This window comes from Cheilinus undulatus, linkage group 12, assembly GCF_018320785.1.
Source record: "Cheilinus undulatus linkage group 12, ASM1832078v1, whole genome shotgun sequence".
NCBI classification, from domain to species: Eukaryota; Metazoa; Chordata; class Actinopteri; order Labriformes; family Labridae; genus Cheilinus; species Cheilinus undulatus.
The window spans coordinates 20,297,444-20,314,939 of record NC_054876.1 but is presented as its reverse complement, the minus strand read 5'-3'; the positions used below and the strand labels follow the sequence as shown (position 1 = coordinate 20,314,939).

General features: G+C 38.6%; 1 protein-coding gene across 1 annotated transcript; it reads right to left on the bottom strand.

Moving 5' to 3' along the window:
• Positions 1–4,460: 4,460 nt before the first annotated feature.
• LOC121518416 (transgelin-like) lies at positions 4,461–17,205 on the bottom strand. Its single transcript, XM_041800707.1, has 5 exons — positions 17,028–17,205; positions 9,413–9,599; positions 9,153–9,324; positions 6,958–7,060; positions 4,461–6,851 (listed from the first exon to the last, which is right to left on the bottom strand). The coding sequence occupies exons 2-5, from the start codon at positions 9,590–9,592 to the stop codon at positions 6,701–6,703; spliced, it is 606 nt and encodes a 201-aa protein (XP_041656641.1). The 5' UTR covers positions 9,593–9,599; positions 17,028–17,205; the 3' UTR covers positions 4,461–6,700.
• Between the last annotated feature and the right edge of the window lie 291 nt (positions 17,206–17,496).

Here is a 17,496-nt window from a genome sequence, read left to right as displayed (position 1 = left end):
AGACTTAAGCTTTTGATAACTTTAAATGTTCAAGGAGCTTTTGATAGTTTCACAAATCTAGATGGGACCTAACAAAGGCCATAGAAGTATAGTCAAGTGTAGATCCTGTAAATCTGAAAAAGTCAAAACTGACAAGGCTAGATTTGAAACCACTTCCAGCACCACCATCTGTAGGCCTAGGTTTAAACAGACAGGGATGTTGTTGTCATAACAGCTGTTCAGTTTGTCAGGGAATTCTGGGAATTAATAAACAAAACACCCCAAAATTGAAAATTGCAACAATGTTCAATTAAATTAAGGGTAAAGGTTAGGGTTAGGGTTAGGGAGTTTGGGTAAAATACCACTTAATAAACAAAAAATGTCCACAATATTACAAGGTTTAGGGTTATGGGGTAGGGTTAGGGTTTTGGGGTAGGGCTAGGGTGACCTGCTACCAAAGTACCAGAGAATTGCCACAATATTACAAGGGCTAGGGTAAGGGTAGGGTTAGGGCAAAATACCATCTAATTTACAGAGGACTGCCACAATATTACAAGGGTAGGGTAAGGGTTAGGGTTAGGGTTAAGGGGTTAGGGCATGGTTAGGGTAAAATACCACCTGATTACCAGAGAACTGCTGCAATATTGCAAGGAGTAGAGTTAGGGAGTTAGGGTAAAATACTACTTAAAAAACAAGAAATTTCCACAATATTACAAGGGCTAGGTTTAGGGTTAGGATGAGGGTTAAAGGGTAAGGGTGGGGATAGGGTAAGGTAATGCCTTATCACTAGAGAACTGCCACAATATTACAAGGATTAGGGTAAGGGTTAGGGTTAGGATTAAAGGGATAGGTTAAAATAACAGCTAATGAACAGAGAACTGCCATTACATTACAAGGATTATGGTAAGGGTTAGTGTTGAAGGGTTAGGGTAAATTCCCACCTAATTCCCAGAGAATTGACAAAATACTACAAGGTTTAGGGTTCGGGTTAGAGTAAATACATCCTTATTACCAGAGAATTGTCAGAATATTATAAGGTTTAGGGTTCAGGTTAGAGGGTTAAAGCAGGGTTAGGGTAAAATACTGCATTTTTACCAAAAAATTGCGACAATTTTACAAGAGTTAGTGTTACAGGGTTTGAGTAAAATCCCACCTAATTACCAGAGATTTGCCACAATATTATATAGAATTACATGATGATAAATGCCTTATAACTAGATAAATTCCTCCTTAATATTGCCTTGTTTTTTAATTGTTACTTGGTTAAATGCCAACTTAAATTAGTTAATTTCCTCCCTATGATTGAGACATTAACAGATGATAATACTTAACACTTTAATATTATAGGTAATTAGGTCTCACTTTAATAAAGTGCTACCCATTAATATTAAGAAAATAAAGGTCATGCTTAGTTTACTTTCCCAGGTAACTGGCTTCTTTCATAATACAGTAACACAGATAGTAACACAGTCACTAGTAACTATATTTTTTCTTCTGATTTATTCATAAATTGCCAATCATTATGCAAAACCATCCTGTTTTTGCAGAAATCCTCCCCAAAAAGACTTCACTGTGATTCTTTTCATGTTTTGACAGACATTTATTGAACCACTTAAACTGGACCACCTGATTAATTTACAATATTGCATTTCACAGTGTAGCAAACACTGGTAGATAAGACTGCATTGTCAGAGTAGATAATAAATGCTTAAGGTTGTTTGCACAGTCAATAAAAGATGAGGTAAGTGCAGCAGAGCTCCTGACATGATTAATGATAAAGGTTTCACATCTGTCAGCTCATCAACTTTTTATCTTCTCAGAGATGAGATGTGCTGAAACAACAAAGTAATACACTGCATATTGTATTGAAAGGGAAAGGCCTTGTCTAATTTAGAATGTTTGGATTTGTTGGGGATGGTTTCTGTATATTTTTGTATTTTTGGAGAAAGAACATAAAAATAAAAAAATCCTGGGCTAAGTTTGAGAAACCCAAGAAACCATGTAGTCATGTGTAAGGGATATGTCAAATTCTCTAAGGCAAATAAAATGTGTACTTAGTAAAACATTGTGTGCTGTACAATGTTTTATGTGTAGCCTCGGGATATTTGCTGTTGAATACTGTATTTCATGTATGTCATGCAATTCTTGAAGTCTATTATCTCAGTATGCCACTTGGGAAGAATATCTATTCCTGCTTGTTTTTCACCTCTTTTTACTCTTATAATAATAATAATAATTTACAGCTCTGTGTTAAATCTTCCCACATAGTTTCCTGTGAGCAGGAAGAACAAAAGGAAGTCTTTTGTTTGCACTTCCTCTGTAATCATCTCTCCTTTTTAGGAAACACTCCCTGGTGTCTTTATTCAACTGTTCTGTTGTGACCTCCACTCCTGCTGACCCCCCGCCTCCTGTTTGACTCCATCTGGACATTTTTTAGTACCCCTTCCTCTCGTTGTTTCAATATTCCTTCTTTCTCCAGTCAAACCAAAGTATTGTAATTGCCTTTCTTCCCCTTCCTGTTTTTCCCCTTCTATCTGCGGCCTTCTTCTGATTCAGTTCATGCTGAATAGATTAGTCAGTTCTCGAGCAAAAACAGAGAACAAACAAAACCTTGGCAGGAGACAGTGATAGTCCTCCTCTGAGTCCCTCTTTTTCTCCTCTCTCTTTCCATCCAAACATGCAGAAACCCAGCCAGGAAAAATCCAGGCCTAATCTCCACCCATCATCACTCCCTCCCATCGCTCTCCCTCCTCCCACCTTTACTTTCTTATAGACCATAATACATCAGCTTATCTGTGTGTGGAGGCTTAGAGCAAAAAAAAAGGTGTATCGTTACCTGTGTGAACTCTTGACTTGTTTATTACAGGTTGGTATGTACTTTAGGTAATCTTTTTCTGTTTACCTGGAGCAAACGACATGTGTGATCGTTAGTATTATCAGAAGAAGAAGCCATAACCTGAACATCTGTGCTGCTTCTTTGCTGCTCTGTCTTTTTTGATCATTTTTGTATGTTTAATAAAATGTAGTAAAGCTGTTGCACTGAGGTCTGGAGGAGCAATATTTTGATCCTCTCTATGCTGCAGAATTGACCCAAAAGTGACTTAATTATCAGTAAACATGGACAAGTGCTTCCTGAGTCACTGATAATGTATTCACCATACAACAGGCCTCTTTACAATTAAATCAAATTTTATTTCATAGTCATGCTCATCGTAAATGATGCATTAACTCTAAAAAAGGTCCAACAGCTGATAAGCTGTGAGCTGCTAACTGCAGATAAAATACACATGGCTGCGTTTGTGGTTTCATTTCTCTAAAAAGGCAGCTGAAGCCGGCACACCGTACAATTTCAGCCTGATGGTTCAAGACTCATCACAACCAGCTGCTTCAGCTCAAGTGTTCATTGTCAGTATTATTTGACTGTTCCTGGTTGAGCTGATCTGGAATCATAATGTTTCATATTTACTATTCCAGGCTGGGCTGCCTTCAGTGTAATATACACAATAACCAATGAGAATGAGCAGATCAGGAAGTGTCCCTATCCAGATGTGCAGGAAGTGTCACTATCCAGATGTCACATACTTTTACAGCTCACAGAGTAGTGAATATAAACACAACAGTGCCGGAGCTAAGTGGAATTTCAAAAGACAATCACCTTGTGTAACTATGGCAACAGCACTAGTGCCCTTATCATGTCTTATGCAAGATGTACTGACTCCACATTTGTTTTTCTCTTGAGGCCATCTTTGTTCACCCAAGTTCCCTTAATCTCATGTCAACGGAATCACCACTGTCAAGTTGTTACTACAAACAGCAGGTGTGTGGTGTGTGCGTTTGTTTTTTTATGTTAAAAATTGGTTGAGCCTGTCTTTATATCTGCAGTCTCCCATATTTTGAGAAGGGTCAGGCTGTAGACTGAATATCTGTGTGAGACACTGAAGCTATCAGAACAGAAGGGAATTTGTCAGTGCAATGTTTTTGATTTTTTTAAAATTTAACTTCTACCAGTCATATTCATGAAATAACCACATTGCAAACATGACAGACTAAGCAACATTTCAGAAATAGAAAAGAAAAAAACAGCTAAATTATGTATAGACCTGTTTTAGAACTAGTTACATGAAGGGGGCTCGTTATATCTTTGTTAGCTTTCTCTAAAGCTAGCATAGCTATGCTAGCTATGTAGTTAACATTACCACATAAGATGAAAGCCAGCGTAGCTACAATAACTTCAGCAAAAGCTACAATCAAAACTTATGTGAGCCACCGTTCATGTAACTACTTCTGAAACGTGTCTTGTTTTGGCAAACAGCCAGTTTTGGGTAGTTAATGTAACTCATTAGATTACTGTGTTTCATGCTGAGAAAAGTAACTCATCCCATTACTGTCTGCCTTTGAATGTGTCTACAGTCATTGTACAGCCTAATTTACAGCCCATGGTCTGTAATTCTACAGCCTGATAACACCACCAACAGATGTAGGAATCTTTACAGCTCTTTAATATGCTCACAATTTAGACAACTCAGCAGAGCCATACAGAATCACACAAACACTGTAAAATAACCATGTGTAATTGGAATGGCTGCACAGCTGATTCAATAAAAACAATACAACAGGAGCTTTCAAACTTATGTTTTCCCTATGATGCTGTTCTTTTGCCTTTCATCCAAAATCCAACATAAAAGATAATTATGCAGTATTATGCTGTCGTCTCTGCCAGTTCACTAGCTCAGTATGCTAGCAACGTAAACATACTGATACAGCAATGTTCTTCTGCTGGTACGCCAACGTGCATACAGAAAAGAAAGAAGAAAAACAGTGCCGAAGCTTTGTGGAGCTTCTCTTTTTTCTCTGTCTCTTTTTATGTGGCCACAGTAGAAACTGGAAATTTGGGATTTTTCTTGCAGTAATGGTAACTAATAACGGATTACTTAAAATGTAAAACCAGCAGGTTGTGTTACTCTTTACAACAAAAAAAGTAATCTGAGTACTCTAACAGTTTACTTTGTAATGCATTACCCCCAACACTGAACATGGCGTAATCTAGCTTTGTTTGCTTTTGCTCTAGCTAAGTTAGTTATGTAGCTACATTCGCTTTGTAGTTTATGAAGCGAACATAGCTTTGTTAGCGTAAGGTTTAGCTATGTAGAGCTATGTTAGCTGTGTAAATTATGATGCTAACGTAGCTTTGTTAGCTTCGGATTTTGCTATGTAGAACTATGTTACCTATGAAGCTTATGAAGTGGATGTAGCTTCGTTAGCTTAGCCTTTGCTACGTTAGCTACATTAGAGTGTTTTCATGAAGCTTTAGCTTTCTTTCCTTTATGCATTATGTTTATCCAGTCTTATGAAATGTTTTGTAATCAGGTTTTGCAGGTTTTATCTTTCGATAGCCTAACTCTTACTTTGACCCTTACTCCAACCCGAACTCTAACCGGAAGTTTACTCCAATATTATATTGAATGTTTTAGCGTGGTTCTCACTGAAGTGTCTGCAAGGAGGGGAGTCTGAGATCTGCAGCCAGATTGTCTTGCATATTTACAGAATTGTTTAAGATATGTTAATCATATTAATAGCCAGCCTCAGACCCAATATTTGAGTCACATGACTGATTCTCTAGATAGGCAGAATGTCAGCCTGATCCCATGTTGTTAGTTTAACAGTGTACAGGGTGCCATAAGACTGTGATTCATGGCCTGATCTGCTGCTCTCAACCCAATGGATGAATGCCTGGTATGTTTGAAATTGTGGTCATTTGACAGCATACGCTTGCACAATAAAAGCAGAGCCCTTAGGCCGTGCCCAACACTCTGTTACGACAGTGCAAGCACATAAATGGTGAGCTTTGGTTGTACAGCGTAAACATATCAGTCGACGACTTTTATGCAATCTTACCATGTACAGTAAGCCTTTACTTTCCAAAATTACTAACACTTTTGGCTTTAGTTGATAGTTAAGTTCAAATTTTGTGTAAAAGATTATGGGTTCTGTCCTTTTCAATTCATTCCAGTGGACATCAATTAAGACTTGAAACATATATGCATTTAACAAATTAAAATTTATTTTAATTGTCAAAGTGCATGTGCACTGAGGCTCCTTGGTGATAAATTGAAGGACGCCCTGATGTCATAGGCAGTTGATAGTTGTGGTGTAAGAAAAACATGCAAATATAAAGAACGCTGCCTGAGATAAATTATAGATTTGTTTGTTTCATCCATTCAGAGTTTTCAAATGTCAGACATATAAGTGTCTGAAAAGGCGCCAGTAAGAGATCAGAGTTTTGAATGCATGACATGCTGCAAATACATTTAACTTCAGACCAAAAGGTAACCAAATAATGAAATTGATTGATCGCTCCTCTTGAGGGAGTTACAAGTCTCTGCAAGTTTATTTTTCACAATGAACTGAAATGAACTGAAACTGTGTGGAGGGTGAAACAAAAACAATCTAAAAGTCTTACAAACTGCAAAAACAACTGGAATGATTCTTTAAGAAACAACATTTACAATTTACTATGAAAATACTCTGCCTATTGTCTAAATGTCACTGGTATCTATATTTGTTTGTGTGTGGGTGTGTGTGTGTGTGTGTGTTTGTGTGTGTGTTGTTTATGTGCACATTTGTTGGTCCCTGTTTTGGTCCAGTTTAGTCAAGGAAACAGTCAGGAGGCAATTCTCCTTGTGGGGGTAGAAGAAGGATTGTCTCATAGGAGGAAGAGGGTTCAGGGGTTGTTGATGATCTGCCGTGGTCGTCCGTATCCTGTCATTCCAGCTTGAGTTGCTCCTTTGTTTGTGCCCATTTGCAGGCCAATGACATTTTTGCCTTCGCTCAGCTGCTCCTCTGTGAATTCTCTTCTGTTCTCCTGAGCTTTCCTGCACACACACAACACACAACATTCCCCTGAAGTCCATTCCTTTTTCTAAACAACTTTACCCACAAAAAAGGGTTTCAAATTGAGAATAAATTCACCCAACTCACTTATGGAACCAGTCGGGGTCTCCCTTGTAAGTCCCATCATTCTTTGTGACTGCCAGGTTACCCAGGGCCATCAAGGTCCTCTGCACAGCTGCCAGGTCTTTACCTGAAAGTGAAGAACAACCTCACATAAGACACACACCAAATACAAGGAAATGGTGGTAACAGAATCAACCAATTCAAGCCCACTAGGTGACTTTCAAGGCAGATTTTCAGACCAAAACAAATGCTCTTTGGTCATACGTCTACACTTGCCCTTCCTGTCCCATCCTGTTTCAGTGTGAGACAGGCAGGCAAGTGTGATAAACATCTGTAAACGTATCTCAAAGTTAATAGTGTTCCGTCTAACAAATTTTTGCTGCTTTTAACCCATTTTGCCACTTTTCAACTGCTTTTCACCATTTTTCTGCTGCCCACTTTTGCCCCTTTCTTAACCCATTTTTGCTACTTTTAACTCATTTTTTCCACTTTAACCCATTTTGCCCATTTCAAAATTTCTTTCTTTTTGTAATAATTTCATTCTTCCTTTGAAATTATTTCACTTCCTTCCTTTCCTCTGGCACCTTGACTTTGTGTTGATCATAGCTTGGCTATTAAGTCTGACAGTACTTTCAAATGGCTTGGTCAATGTGCCCATCTATATTGTTAACATATGCATATGCATTCTATTTTCGGAAGAGGGGTTTACATTTTTTTTTTTTTTTTTTTTTTTTTTTTTACATTTTACGTATTGTACTACAGCATAAATAGATACAATTCATTTAAGTATCTTTGATCAGATTGGTTATTATTTAGAATAATTATAAAAGATGGTTATCTCAGATTAACTTTACAATGGACTATGATCTTCCTGACCTCCATGGGCCCCCTATTTGGCTGGGCCCCAGAAATATTTCCCCTCTATCCCCCCTTATGTACGGCCTTACTGTCTGTCTTTTTAGATCAAAAATAATTCTTCGTTCTGTTAGGAAAGTATTTTACTCTTCTTCAGTTATACTCTTGCATCTACACTTAGTCATTATAACCCAAGGCTAAATGTCCCTGAGTAAGAAGGACCATCTCCCTTCACCCGCATGGTGGAATGGCTAACCGTTACAGAGGATGGGCTGTGTAAATGAAACATATTTGAGCCTCTGAATTAAACACACACTGTCCTGTAAATGTGAACACAGAGCTAAGAATAACAAACCCAGGGAGGATTTCACATCTCTTCCTTTAGAATGTCACTACTCAGCAGTAAATTTACAGTATATTGGATTATTTAATTATTTCTTATATTTCTGTACAGAATGTTTGATAATGAGTCTTTCTTGCACAACAGTAAAAAACATTTGTGAAAAAACTCAGATCAATAGGATAGGAATTCTGGATATTTAAAAGTGCATACATACACATTGGGACTTTTAAAATAAGGAGTTAAAAACAATTAAGATATCTATGAGATAAAAAAATAGATTTTTTTTTTTAAGAAAACAAGCCATGCTTTCTTACTTGTGTTGTTTTATACATTCTCAAACTATTTTCATGCAGTTGGATGAGACCCAAATTATCAGCTACCCTTATAGGGCAAGTGTTGCAAATTCAGTGTTAAAAATGTTTGAATTGGATTCAGGAAAAGTGTTTGAAACAGCTATAAAAAGAACTCAAATGAAATCTTAAGCATTAGTTAGTATTTCACACTTATTATTATCACAAATTGATAGTGCTCATCAAGAATATTCTTGTATAGTTTGGGCCTTGGATAAAAATAGACTTGACTTCTTACATATTTAAGTTATAATTACAAGACTAGAATTTTATTTTGAGTCTATAAAAATTTACTTTACTGACCTGGGATATGTTTTAGGAATTTTTTCGTGTTTAGAACTATTCTGCGGTGTCTTTCTATAGTTTTTCTATGGGGCCCTCATTATGAATAAAATAACACTTTGAATCTCAAGATTTTAAATTAATATTCATTCACTCAATTCCTCTTAATCATTCTTTGAATAATTTTTACGCTTGTCAATATAAGTTACTTCACATTGGTAAAGTTTGAATTGGTAACCACATGAAATTCTAATCTCCAGTGAAAGTTTTGTGTCTCTATGTCCAAAGGAGAAACTTTAAATCACTTTTTAATTTACATGCAATAGCAAATCAGAACGGACAAATAAGACTGTTCTAATACCTCAAGAGAGCTCTGCAGTTTCTCTTACCTTCGTACAGGTCTACGGTCTGAAACATGTCCGTTTTGGTGACTCCATACTTTTCTGCAGCTTGTAGGAACAACGATATTTGTTCCATCTGCTTAAACGCCATGGCGGAGCTCCTGATGGATTTGAAGGGCTTATTTGAAGCATAGAGGCTGTTGATGAACTCGCTCAGCACCTACACAAACACAGAGGAGACACATTACCCTGAATGTCATGCACACTATGCAACAGTGTATTTACTCTTTGGCTAAGCCAACACTCACACATCCATCCTTCAGCCAGTTTTGGAAGCCGCATTTGCCGGGTTCAGGACGGCAGACTTTAGAGTCACACTGGATCATGATCCACTCCACCAGCCTTTCTTCCAGCTCTGGGTCATATTTCTTATCAATCTTATTCTGCACCTCACGACTGAGGCCATAAGAAGGACCTTTGTTTGCCATGCTGAACCTGCAGGGAAGAAGACTGGAATATGAACAAAATTTGCCTTGTGACAGCATATAGTATTATATTTTCTATATTTATGTTAAAAATCGAAGCATTTACTTTCACATTATGCTCTGCTCTATAACACTGCCCATGCCAGCAGTCAGAACAAATCCAAACCAGTGGTTCTCAACTGATCTAGCCTCAGGACCCAGTAGTCTCCTTTCCTTGATGCCAAATCACAACCCATATTTCTAAAATTTTGAGAGGGATCTGGCTTTAGACTGATAGCCACTCTTAAAGTCCATTCATCAGAGACATTGTATAGCTCCGAATGGAAATACACTCTAAAACTTTAGAGATAAAATTGTGTTAAACCTAAAATGTCAAAAACCTGACTTTCAAAACCTAATTACAAACGTTTTTATAAAGCTGAGAAAACAGACTGCTTACAGGAAAATTCTTGTGAGCCATGAAAATATTTAATACAGCAAGCGTAGATTACATAGCTCCGTTAGCTGTGTAAGCTATGTGCTTTGTAGCAAAAGCTAAGCTTACAAAGCATCTACATAAGATATGTACCTATGTAGCTAAGTTAGCTTTAGCTGTGTTTGCTAAAGCTCACGTTGCTAAAGCTATTTTAGCAACATTGGCTTATTTAGTATTGATAATTATGTAGCCAATGTAGCAATGTAAGCTTAAGCTACAGCTAACAAAGCTAAAGTGAGCCACTGTTCATTTAACTACCTCTAAAACAGTTCTACACATAATTTAATCTTGGATTAGACCTCTGATCCTTTTCTCTGTTTTTTATGAAATGTTGCTTAGTCTGTAATGTTTGCAGTGGGCTTTTTTCATAAATGTTTCTGCCAGACTTTGTTTATGAACCAAGTTGCAATTAAAAAATGAATAAATAAATAAAACTGGAATTATACATTGTACTGGCAAATGATGGCACTTTCATTCGTGATGTACAATGTCTCAGGCTGTCGTAGATGCACAGTTTATAGCCAAACTGTCTTAAAAATTTTAAACAACATGTCGTTAGCCTCATAGCATAATTACCTGTCATATTTAAAGGTTTTCTGAAAAATAAGGCACAATGAATCAGCAAATCAATACCACCAAATTTAAAAGCATGAAGCATGTCTACTAAGGAGTAAGATACTTTATAGATTTTTGTCCACCATTTTTTCCAGACACCAATTGACTAAAGCTGACAGTCTCTCCCTCACAATAGACAGCTCCTCAGTCCCCCCCCCCTCAGGTTAAGAGTCTGGGTGTCATCCACGATAGCTCTTTATCATTCCAATCTCACATCAGTAATATAAACAGGTCTGCATATTACCATCTACCCAACATCAATCGCCCCCGCCCCTCCCTCACCCACCATACCACTTCTATTCTCGTCCCCTGCTTTGGTACCTCCCGCAGTGATTACTGCAATTCTCTCCTCTTTGGTCTCCCTCACAAATCGCTCCATAAGTTTCAACTGGTTCAGAATTCTGCCGCTCGCATCATCACAAAATTCCCTCATTTCACCACATCACCCCCGTCCTACAGCAACTGGCTCCTGGTTATATTCAGAATAGAATTTAAAATCCTCCTACATGCATTCAAGGCCATCCACAATCTTGCTCCCCCTTATCTGTCTGATCTCCTCCACATAGCCACCTCCTCCCGCTTCCTCAGACCCTCCTCCTCCACCCACCTCACTGTGCCCTCCGCCCGCCTTAACACCATGGGGAGCAGAATTTCAGCCGCTCTGCTCCCCAACTCTGGAGCTCACTCCCACCAGACATCCAGAACACTGACTCTCTTCCTCTTCTCAAATCAAGACTCAAAACCCATCTGTTCAGGATAGCTTATTCATTGTAATTACTCTGTTCCATTTGATACGGTATTCAGCTTTTATCTCTTGTTTTATTATAAATGTTTTTAAATCTGTAAAGTGTCTTGAGTGCTTAGAAAGGCACTTATAAATAAAATGCATTATTATATGACCCACTGAAAAAGGCTCTGCGACCTTCTTTCGGGTCCTGACCCACCAGTTTTGGACCACTGATTTAGACCACTGTCTTCCCGAATCCTGGATGTGGGTGTGACTAAAGCTTCTGTTGTGTTGTGTCCTTGTAATGTGTGTCCTTATGTTTAAGCTAGAACAAACTTTCACAGTGAGAATAGTTTTAGAAAGTGAGCTAATTTAGGCTGGCATCACTTGTTTCAGAGGCTGTGGAGAGCTCACGTCAGTTAAAAATTGTTGATGTTTTGAAAACAAACTATTGTAGCTCTAAAGTTTGAAGGAATATCTCTTCAAACTGGGGAATGCAAATATTAACTGTCTACTAGAGAGTTAGCATGCTAGCTTAGCTCAGCTTAGCTTTATTGAGTTTAGCCTGGTGTACAGAGAGGTAGAAACAGCACCCAGGCTTTGTCCAAAGGGAACAAATACCACCAACAAATCTCCTAGGTTGTTTATTAATCTTTAAACAGAAACCAAGCAAGCCTTAAAAGAAAACTTGACTGTTTTTTTTTTTTTTTTTTTTTTTTAATTTTCTGAAAAATGTGTGCCAGACTGTTGTTTGGCTAGCAGCATTAACTTCCTCAAGTTGAACTACAGTTCAAAGCTCTTCAGCTCTTTATTATTACTTTTTCACTGCTCAAACAGAGAATAGAAGGTATTTTTGTGTCATTTAAGTGCTGGCTAGCAAACTTTGAACTTCAGCGAACCATGCATTCAACCTGTTGACTGTTCCCTTTAAAAGGCTCCAACATTCAGTTATAGGTGATAAAGGCAGAACTATAATCCTTTATGTTATGTATCATGGTGATTTGCACTTTTTAAATCAGTTCCTAGTATGTTAAACAGTCCTCACTTTGAGGGTTTCATGAAGACATTGTCTTAAAGAATAACAAACTCCTGATCTGTAAGACTATTTTTTGTCCAATCTCATTTATTAATGTTTGAGCTTCCTGTTGACTTCAGCAGCCCTTCCTCGCTCCCTTCATCCTGTTTGCACATTGAGCTGTCACTTCCTTCCTTCCTCCCTGACAAAGGTGGTTATGTGTGTACAGGCCGACACTAAACAACAGGCTTCTGTTCACTATGGGAACACACAAACAGCCAGTTAAATCAAGGAAGTCTGAGACATTACATGCTAGCTGCCACGCTGCAGTTATTGCTGTAACAGATCTGAATAACGGAGTTACATAACAAAGTCTTATTTGTACAAAGGCAGATAACATATGGAGATGTTTAAAGCTGATCGGAAAATCTTCTTGCCCTTACTTTTCCCTGCCATGCACATAAATGTCTGGTATGCAAGAGAAATGCCAGTATTGAGAAACCTTTGTTACTAGAAAAGCAGACTGCAGATACCTTAGTGATGTTTGCGTCTGTGCACAATCTGTTTTTCTTTCATGCACACTGGCTTTTATATAAGACGTGAAGTACTTTAAATCCTCCTGGGCAGAAAGGCACATGGTATATCCCTTGCAAAAACAGAGGCTTGTCAGTCTTACACAACATGTGTTGATAGTTTGACAAATAATTTTCATGTCTCATTACTGGGGCCTACAGTGCCATAAATCCCATCTTTCATTGTCTGAGGTTGAAGTGGTTTTCTGAGAATATAGAGGAGAGGTTACTTCCTGTTTGTTATGTTATCCAAAATGAGTAACAGGGGTGAAGTAAAGACCAAAATATTCCACTCTTAAAGGTCTCTTTCCAAATCTTTGGATCATCTATCTGTGGTGTCCTGGCACGCCCAGAGAACATCACACAGCTGCAAACATCTGGCCTCATCTGGTCATGTAGTGACTAAAGAGGCATGATGACTTCAGTCCACCACTTGATTGAGCCTGTATGTTGACCTTTTAAGTGGAAATAGAAAACTCTGGTTGGATCTCACCAGATAAGATCAGTGCCATCCCACACTTTTCTTTTTCACTTTTCCATGAATTTCTTCCATTTGTCTTATTGACTGTTAACGTCTCTAAAGTAGAGTACATGAACATAAGCCATTGAGTTAGTGTGTACAGGTGTTTGAATGAACATTACATAAGCCTGCACAGTTCATAGATCTGGGCGTGGCGTAGGAGTAACTGGGAACTTCATGTAGTCACAGAGTGTCAGCTGCAACCTCCCACAAAAACAAGATGTGGCTGAGGTCACTGAGGTTGTTTTTAAGTACAGAGGAAGAATGAGCTGATGCTTTGCTTGAACATTCTTGTCAAAGTGGTACATCAAAAACCAGATTCATCACGGGGACAGATGTGCGACAACTCGGGAATGGAGAGGTGGGGGAGGGCAGCCAGAGATAAGCTCTGTGCATTTCAACACACATACGTCACCACGCAGCTAAGGTCATGTTCGACGGCATTTCTTTTGTCTGGGCCTTTTTACCCCTGGCAATATGCTCGGAGACCACCAGTGGTTTCTGGGCCCTTGGGACATCACAGCACAACCAGGGGTTCATGGTGACTCTGGATGCTCCTGGATGATGCTGTGACTCCCGTTCTTGTAAGACCTGTTGCATGAGTGAGCATGGCAGCATCTTGCTGCCGCTAACTTTTCCATAAAACTTGAAATGAAAATTTTAGGCATTATGCCTCCACTGTGCCCCATGCTGCTGCCAAATGTACAAGTCAATGTACTTTGCCTGCTGTCTGCCTATGTTTCAGGGTTTAACATTTCACCATTCGAACTCTGTGGCTTTTGTATGGTGGCCGCAAGTGGCTTTTGTCATTTCCTACATTGTTTTGTGCTCTTTCTATTTAAAACATACCATAAAGATAGTTTATATATAAGCATGTTTGTAGCTTTTCTGGGTAAATTATTTCAATGCTTATCATTCTAGTTTGAGTATGAAAACTTATGTTAAGTAAAAATCACACAATCATTATTTCTTGCCCTTTTATAAACTTAAAATCCTGTCATTAATGGGCTGCTGTTGAAAAATTGATGCCCTACAGTCAGGGCTGCTCACAGAATCGACTGGGCCCCTGAAAAACAGAGAGAATGGGTTTTCCCCAGTTGTGAGTTACTGATGATAATAATACTGCATGTGTGTTGGATCAATAGCATTGGTGCTAGCATCCTTGCTAACAGTTACTTCATTTTGGAGCAAAAAGTGTTAAGCTATTATTGGGTTCTGATGTTGTAATGATTAATTCATGTTACTTTTTTGCCCATTTCACCATTTTTTCCTTCCATATTTGCCACTTTTAATCCTTTTCGCTGCTTTTCAACCAATTTTTGGAACTTTTTTGCTTTCTATCCTTTTTTGCCATGTTTTTCCACTTTTTGCCTTTTTTTCACTTTTTTCCTGTATATTTGCAATACTTTTACCTCTTTTGACATGTTTTTAACCCATTTTTTGCCAAATTTTGCCTGTTTTTGCCACATTTTTGTCTATTTTCTTTCCCATTTCTGCAATATCATTTCCACCCATTATTGCTGCTTTTCACCCCTTTTTACCACGTAATACCCATTTTTTTTTTTTTTGCCTTTTTTTCCCCAATTATGCCCCTTTTCACTCATTTTTGCCACTTTTTTATGCTTCATTGAACATTTTGGCCTCTTTTCGTCCATTTCTGGATTGTCTTTGTCACTTATTGCCCATTTCTGCAATTTAGTCTTCCCACTTTTGGCCTATATTTGCTGCTTTTGCCTTGTTTTTCTCTCAATTTTTTTTAATCAATTTTTGCCAGTTTCACCCATTTTTTGTCTCTTTTCACAATTGTTCTATTCTTTTCCAAAAAACTTGTCTTTGTTTTTTTGACTTTATTTTATATCATGGCCTATGTAGACCCACATTAACTTCCTTATGGTTTAGTTCAGTAGTTCAGTTAACACCACCAATATAAAGGTAATTCTGTTTAAAGAAAAGGGATTCACATTTTGGGTGGCACGGCGACGCAGGGGTTAGCGCTGTTGCCTCACAGCAAGAAGGTTGCTGGTTTGCTTCCCGGTCAGGGCCTTTCTGTGCGGAGTTTGCATGTTCTCCCCATGCACGCGTGGGTTCTCTACGGGTACTCCGGGTACGGGTACATGCTCATTAGGTTAATTGGTGACTTTAAAATTGGCCGTAGGTGTGAATGTGAGAGTGCCTGGTTGTCTGTCTCCATATGCGATTGACTGGCGACCAGTCCAGGGTGTACCCTGCCTCTTGCCCAATGACAGCTGGGATGGGCTCCAGCCCCCCTGCAACCCCCAACAGGATAAGCGATATAGAAAATGGATAGATGGATTTACATTTTGAAAAAGCTTTATTGTATACATCGTTAATAAATGTAATTCATATTTTGCTGCTTTGATAAGAGTGGATATTATTCAGGTTAAAAATAAATATGGTTATCACAGCTTACAATTAGAATGGATCATGATTTTGCAGACATCCATGGGCCCCCTCAGTTTATCTCAGCCCCAGAAAGCTTTCCCCTTTATCCCCCCTTACAGGTGGCTTTGCCTATAGTTAAATGATTATATTGTATGTCTAAGTGGCCCAGGATCTATCCCTTTACTACATCTTTAGTACCTGAACAAACACCTCTCTCTTTATGAGCTCAGTTGCCAGCTCAGTTGAGTATAGTAGTCAAAAGCAGCTACAGTTATTAGTTCAATGCTCGTCATTCTCACATCCCACCCCACCCAGTTTCTTCAACTTTACAATCATAGTTACTTGCAGTCATCCGGTACAAGATGTTTCACAACCTTTTTGCCGTTGCACCAGTGCTGCATGAAACTGCATCATCAGTAGCTTCTTTACGAGCCAATTTATTACCATCTTTAGTCATAACAGTATATGTGATTCATTAGCTTAAGAGTGAATGGTTATTCTGTGATGTAGATGCATGATAGGATTAAGCAGTCTTCATGTTTGCCTCCTCTCCTGCACAGCCCCTGCTTAATCAGCACTTTGTTACACTGAGAACAGCCTGGACACCACATGAAGTTTTAAAGTTATCTCTCCTGGACATAAAACTTTACCATGCTCCATAAACGTGACACCATATGTGACAAACTCATTCTGGGGTTTACAGCTGCATCCTGAACCAGCAGCCAAAGTAAACGAGAAAAAGACATTTTATTGGAGTCTGTGATGAGAGATTTGTCAGACTTCTGGATTTGTGAGGCCTCACATTTTGAAGACAGGAGGTAAAGATAAGAAATTTCATCAGAGGGGAATGTTCAGACCAGCAGGTCATTCAGAAGTCATCTTATCCATGCAGAAAGAGCTAAACATTAACTCAGTGTGACATCCTTTAATGATCAAACAGTGCAAAGGAAGAAGGTAGAGTGAGGGAGCAAGGGTGGGGTGTACAAATACTACTTAACACTTGTTTTTCATGTTTCCTGCCACAAACATAAAGCTACAAAAAAATCCAGTCAGAAAGGAAGCAGGAAACTGAGATTTAGGCAGAAGAACATAAGAAGACAAGTGAACTTACTTTGTTGTGTTGCTTTCAGGTGAATACAGGTGAGTCTGGGCTTGCGTTGCTGTATCCTCACTCTTCTTCTACTCTTAAAACAAACTAAAGATGATACTATAACACACTGCCAACATCAATAGAGCAACCAGCCCTGTCTGAAATATATGACTTCACCACATTCAACAGAAATAGGGGGAAAGAGAGAGAGGGAGAGAGATACGCCTTCACGTCCTCTTATTTCACTTTATGAACCCGCCCACTTTTGCTCTTTCTCTGTTTCCCCTCTCATATAGTAATTCCTTATTTAGGAGAAGGACGGGAAGGAAAAAGAGGGCATGTGACTGTAGTTTGGTGTGGTCACTGAAAGGAATTCTGCAAATTTTTGCCTTCCACCACCGAGGAATGAGACAGGATTAAGAGGGAGGGAGGGGGTGATACAGTCACAGAGAACAGCGCAGTCTGAAGAACAGGAAGGGAGTCACAGTAA

Excerpts from the sequence above, each read along its gene's own strand:
- LOC121518416 (XM_041800707.1), bottom strand. The coding sequence starts at position 9,592 with ATGGCAAACAAAGGTCCTTCTTATGGCCTCAGTCGTGAGGTGCAGAAT. Across the intron at positions 7,061-9,152 it reads GACCGTAGACCTGTACGAAG|GTAAAGACCTGGCAGCTGTG; the intron begins GTAAGAGAAACT and ends CTTCACTTTCAG. Across the intron at positions 6,852-6,957 it reads GACCCCGACTGGTTCCATAA|GAAAGCTCAGGAGAACAGAA; the intron begins GTGAGTTGGGTG and ends GTGTGTGTGCAG.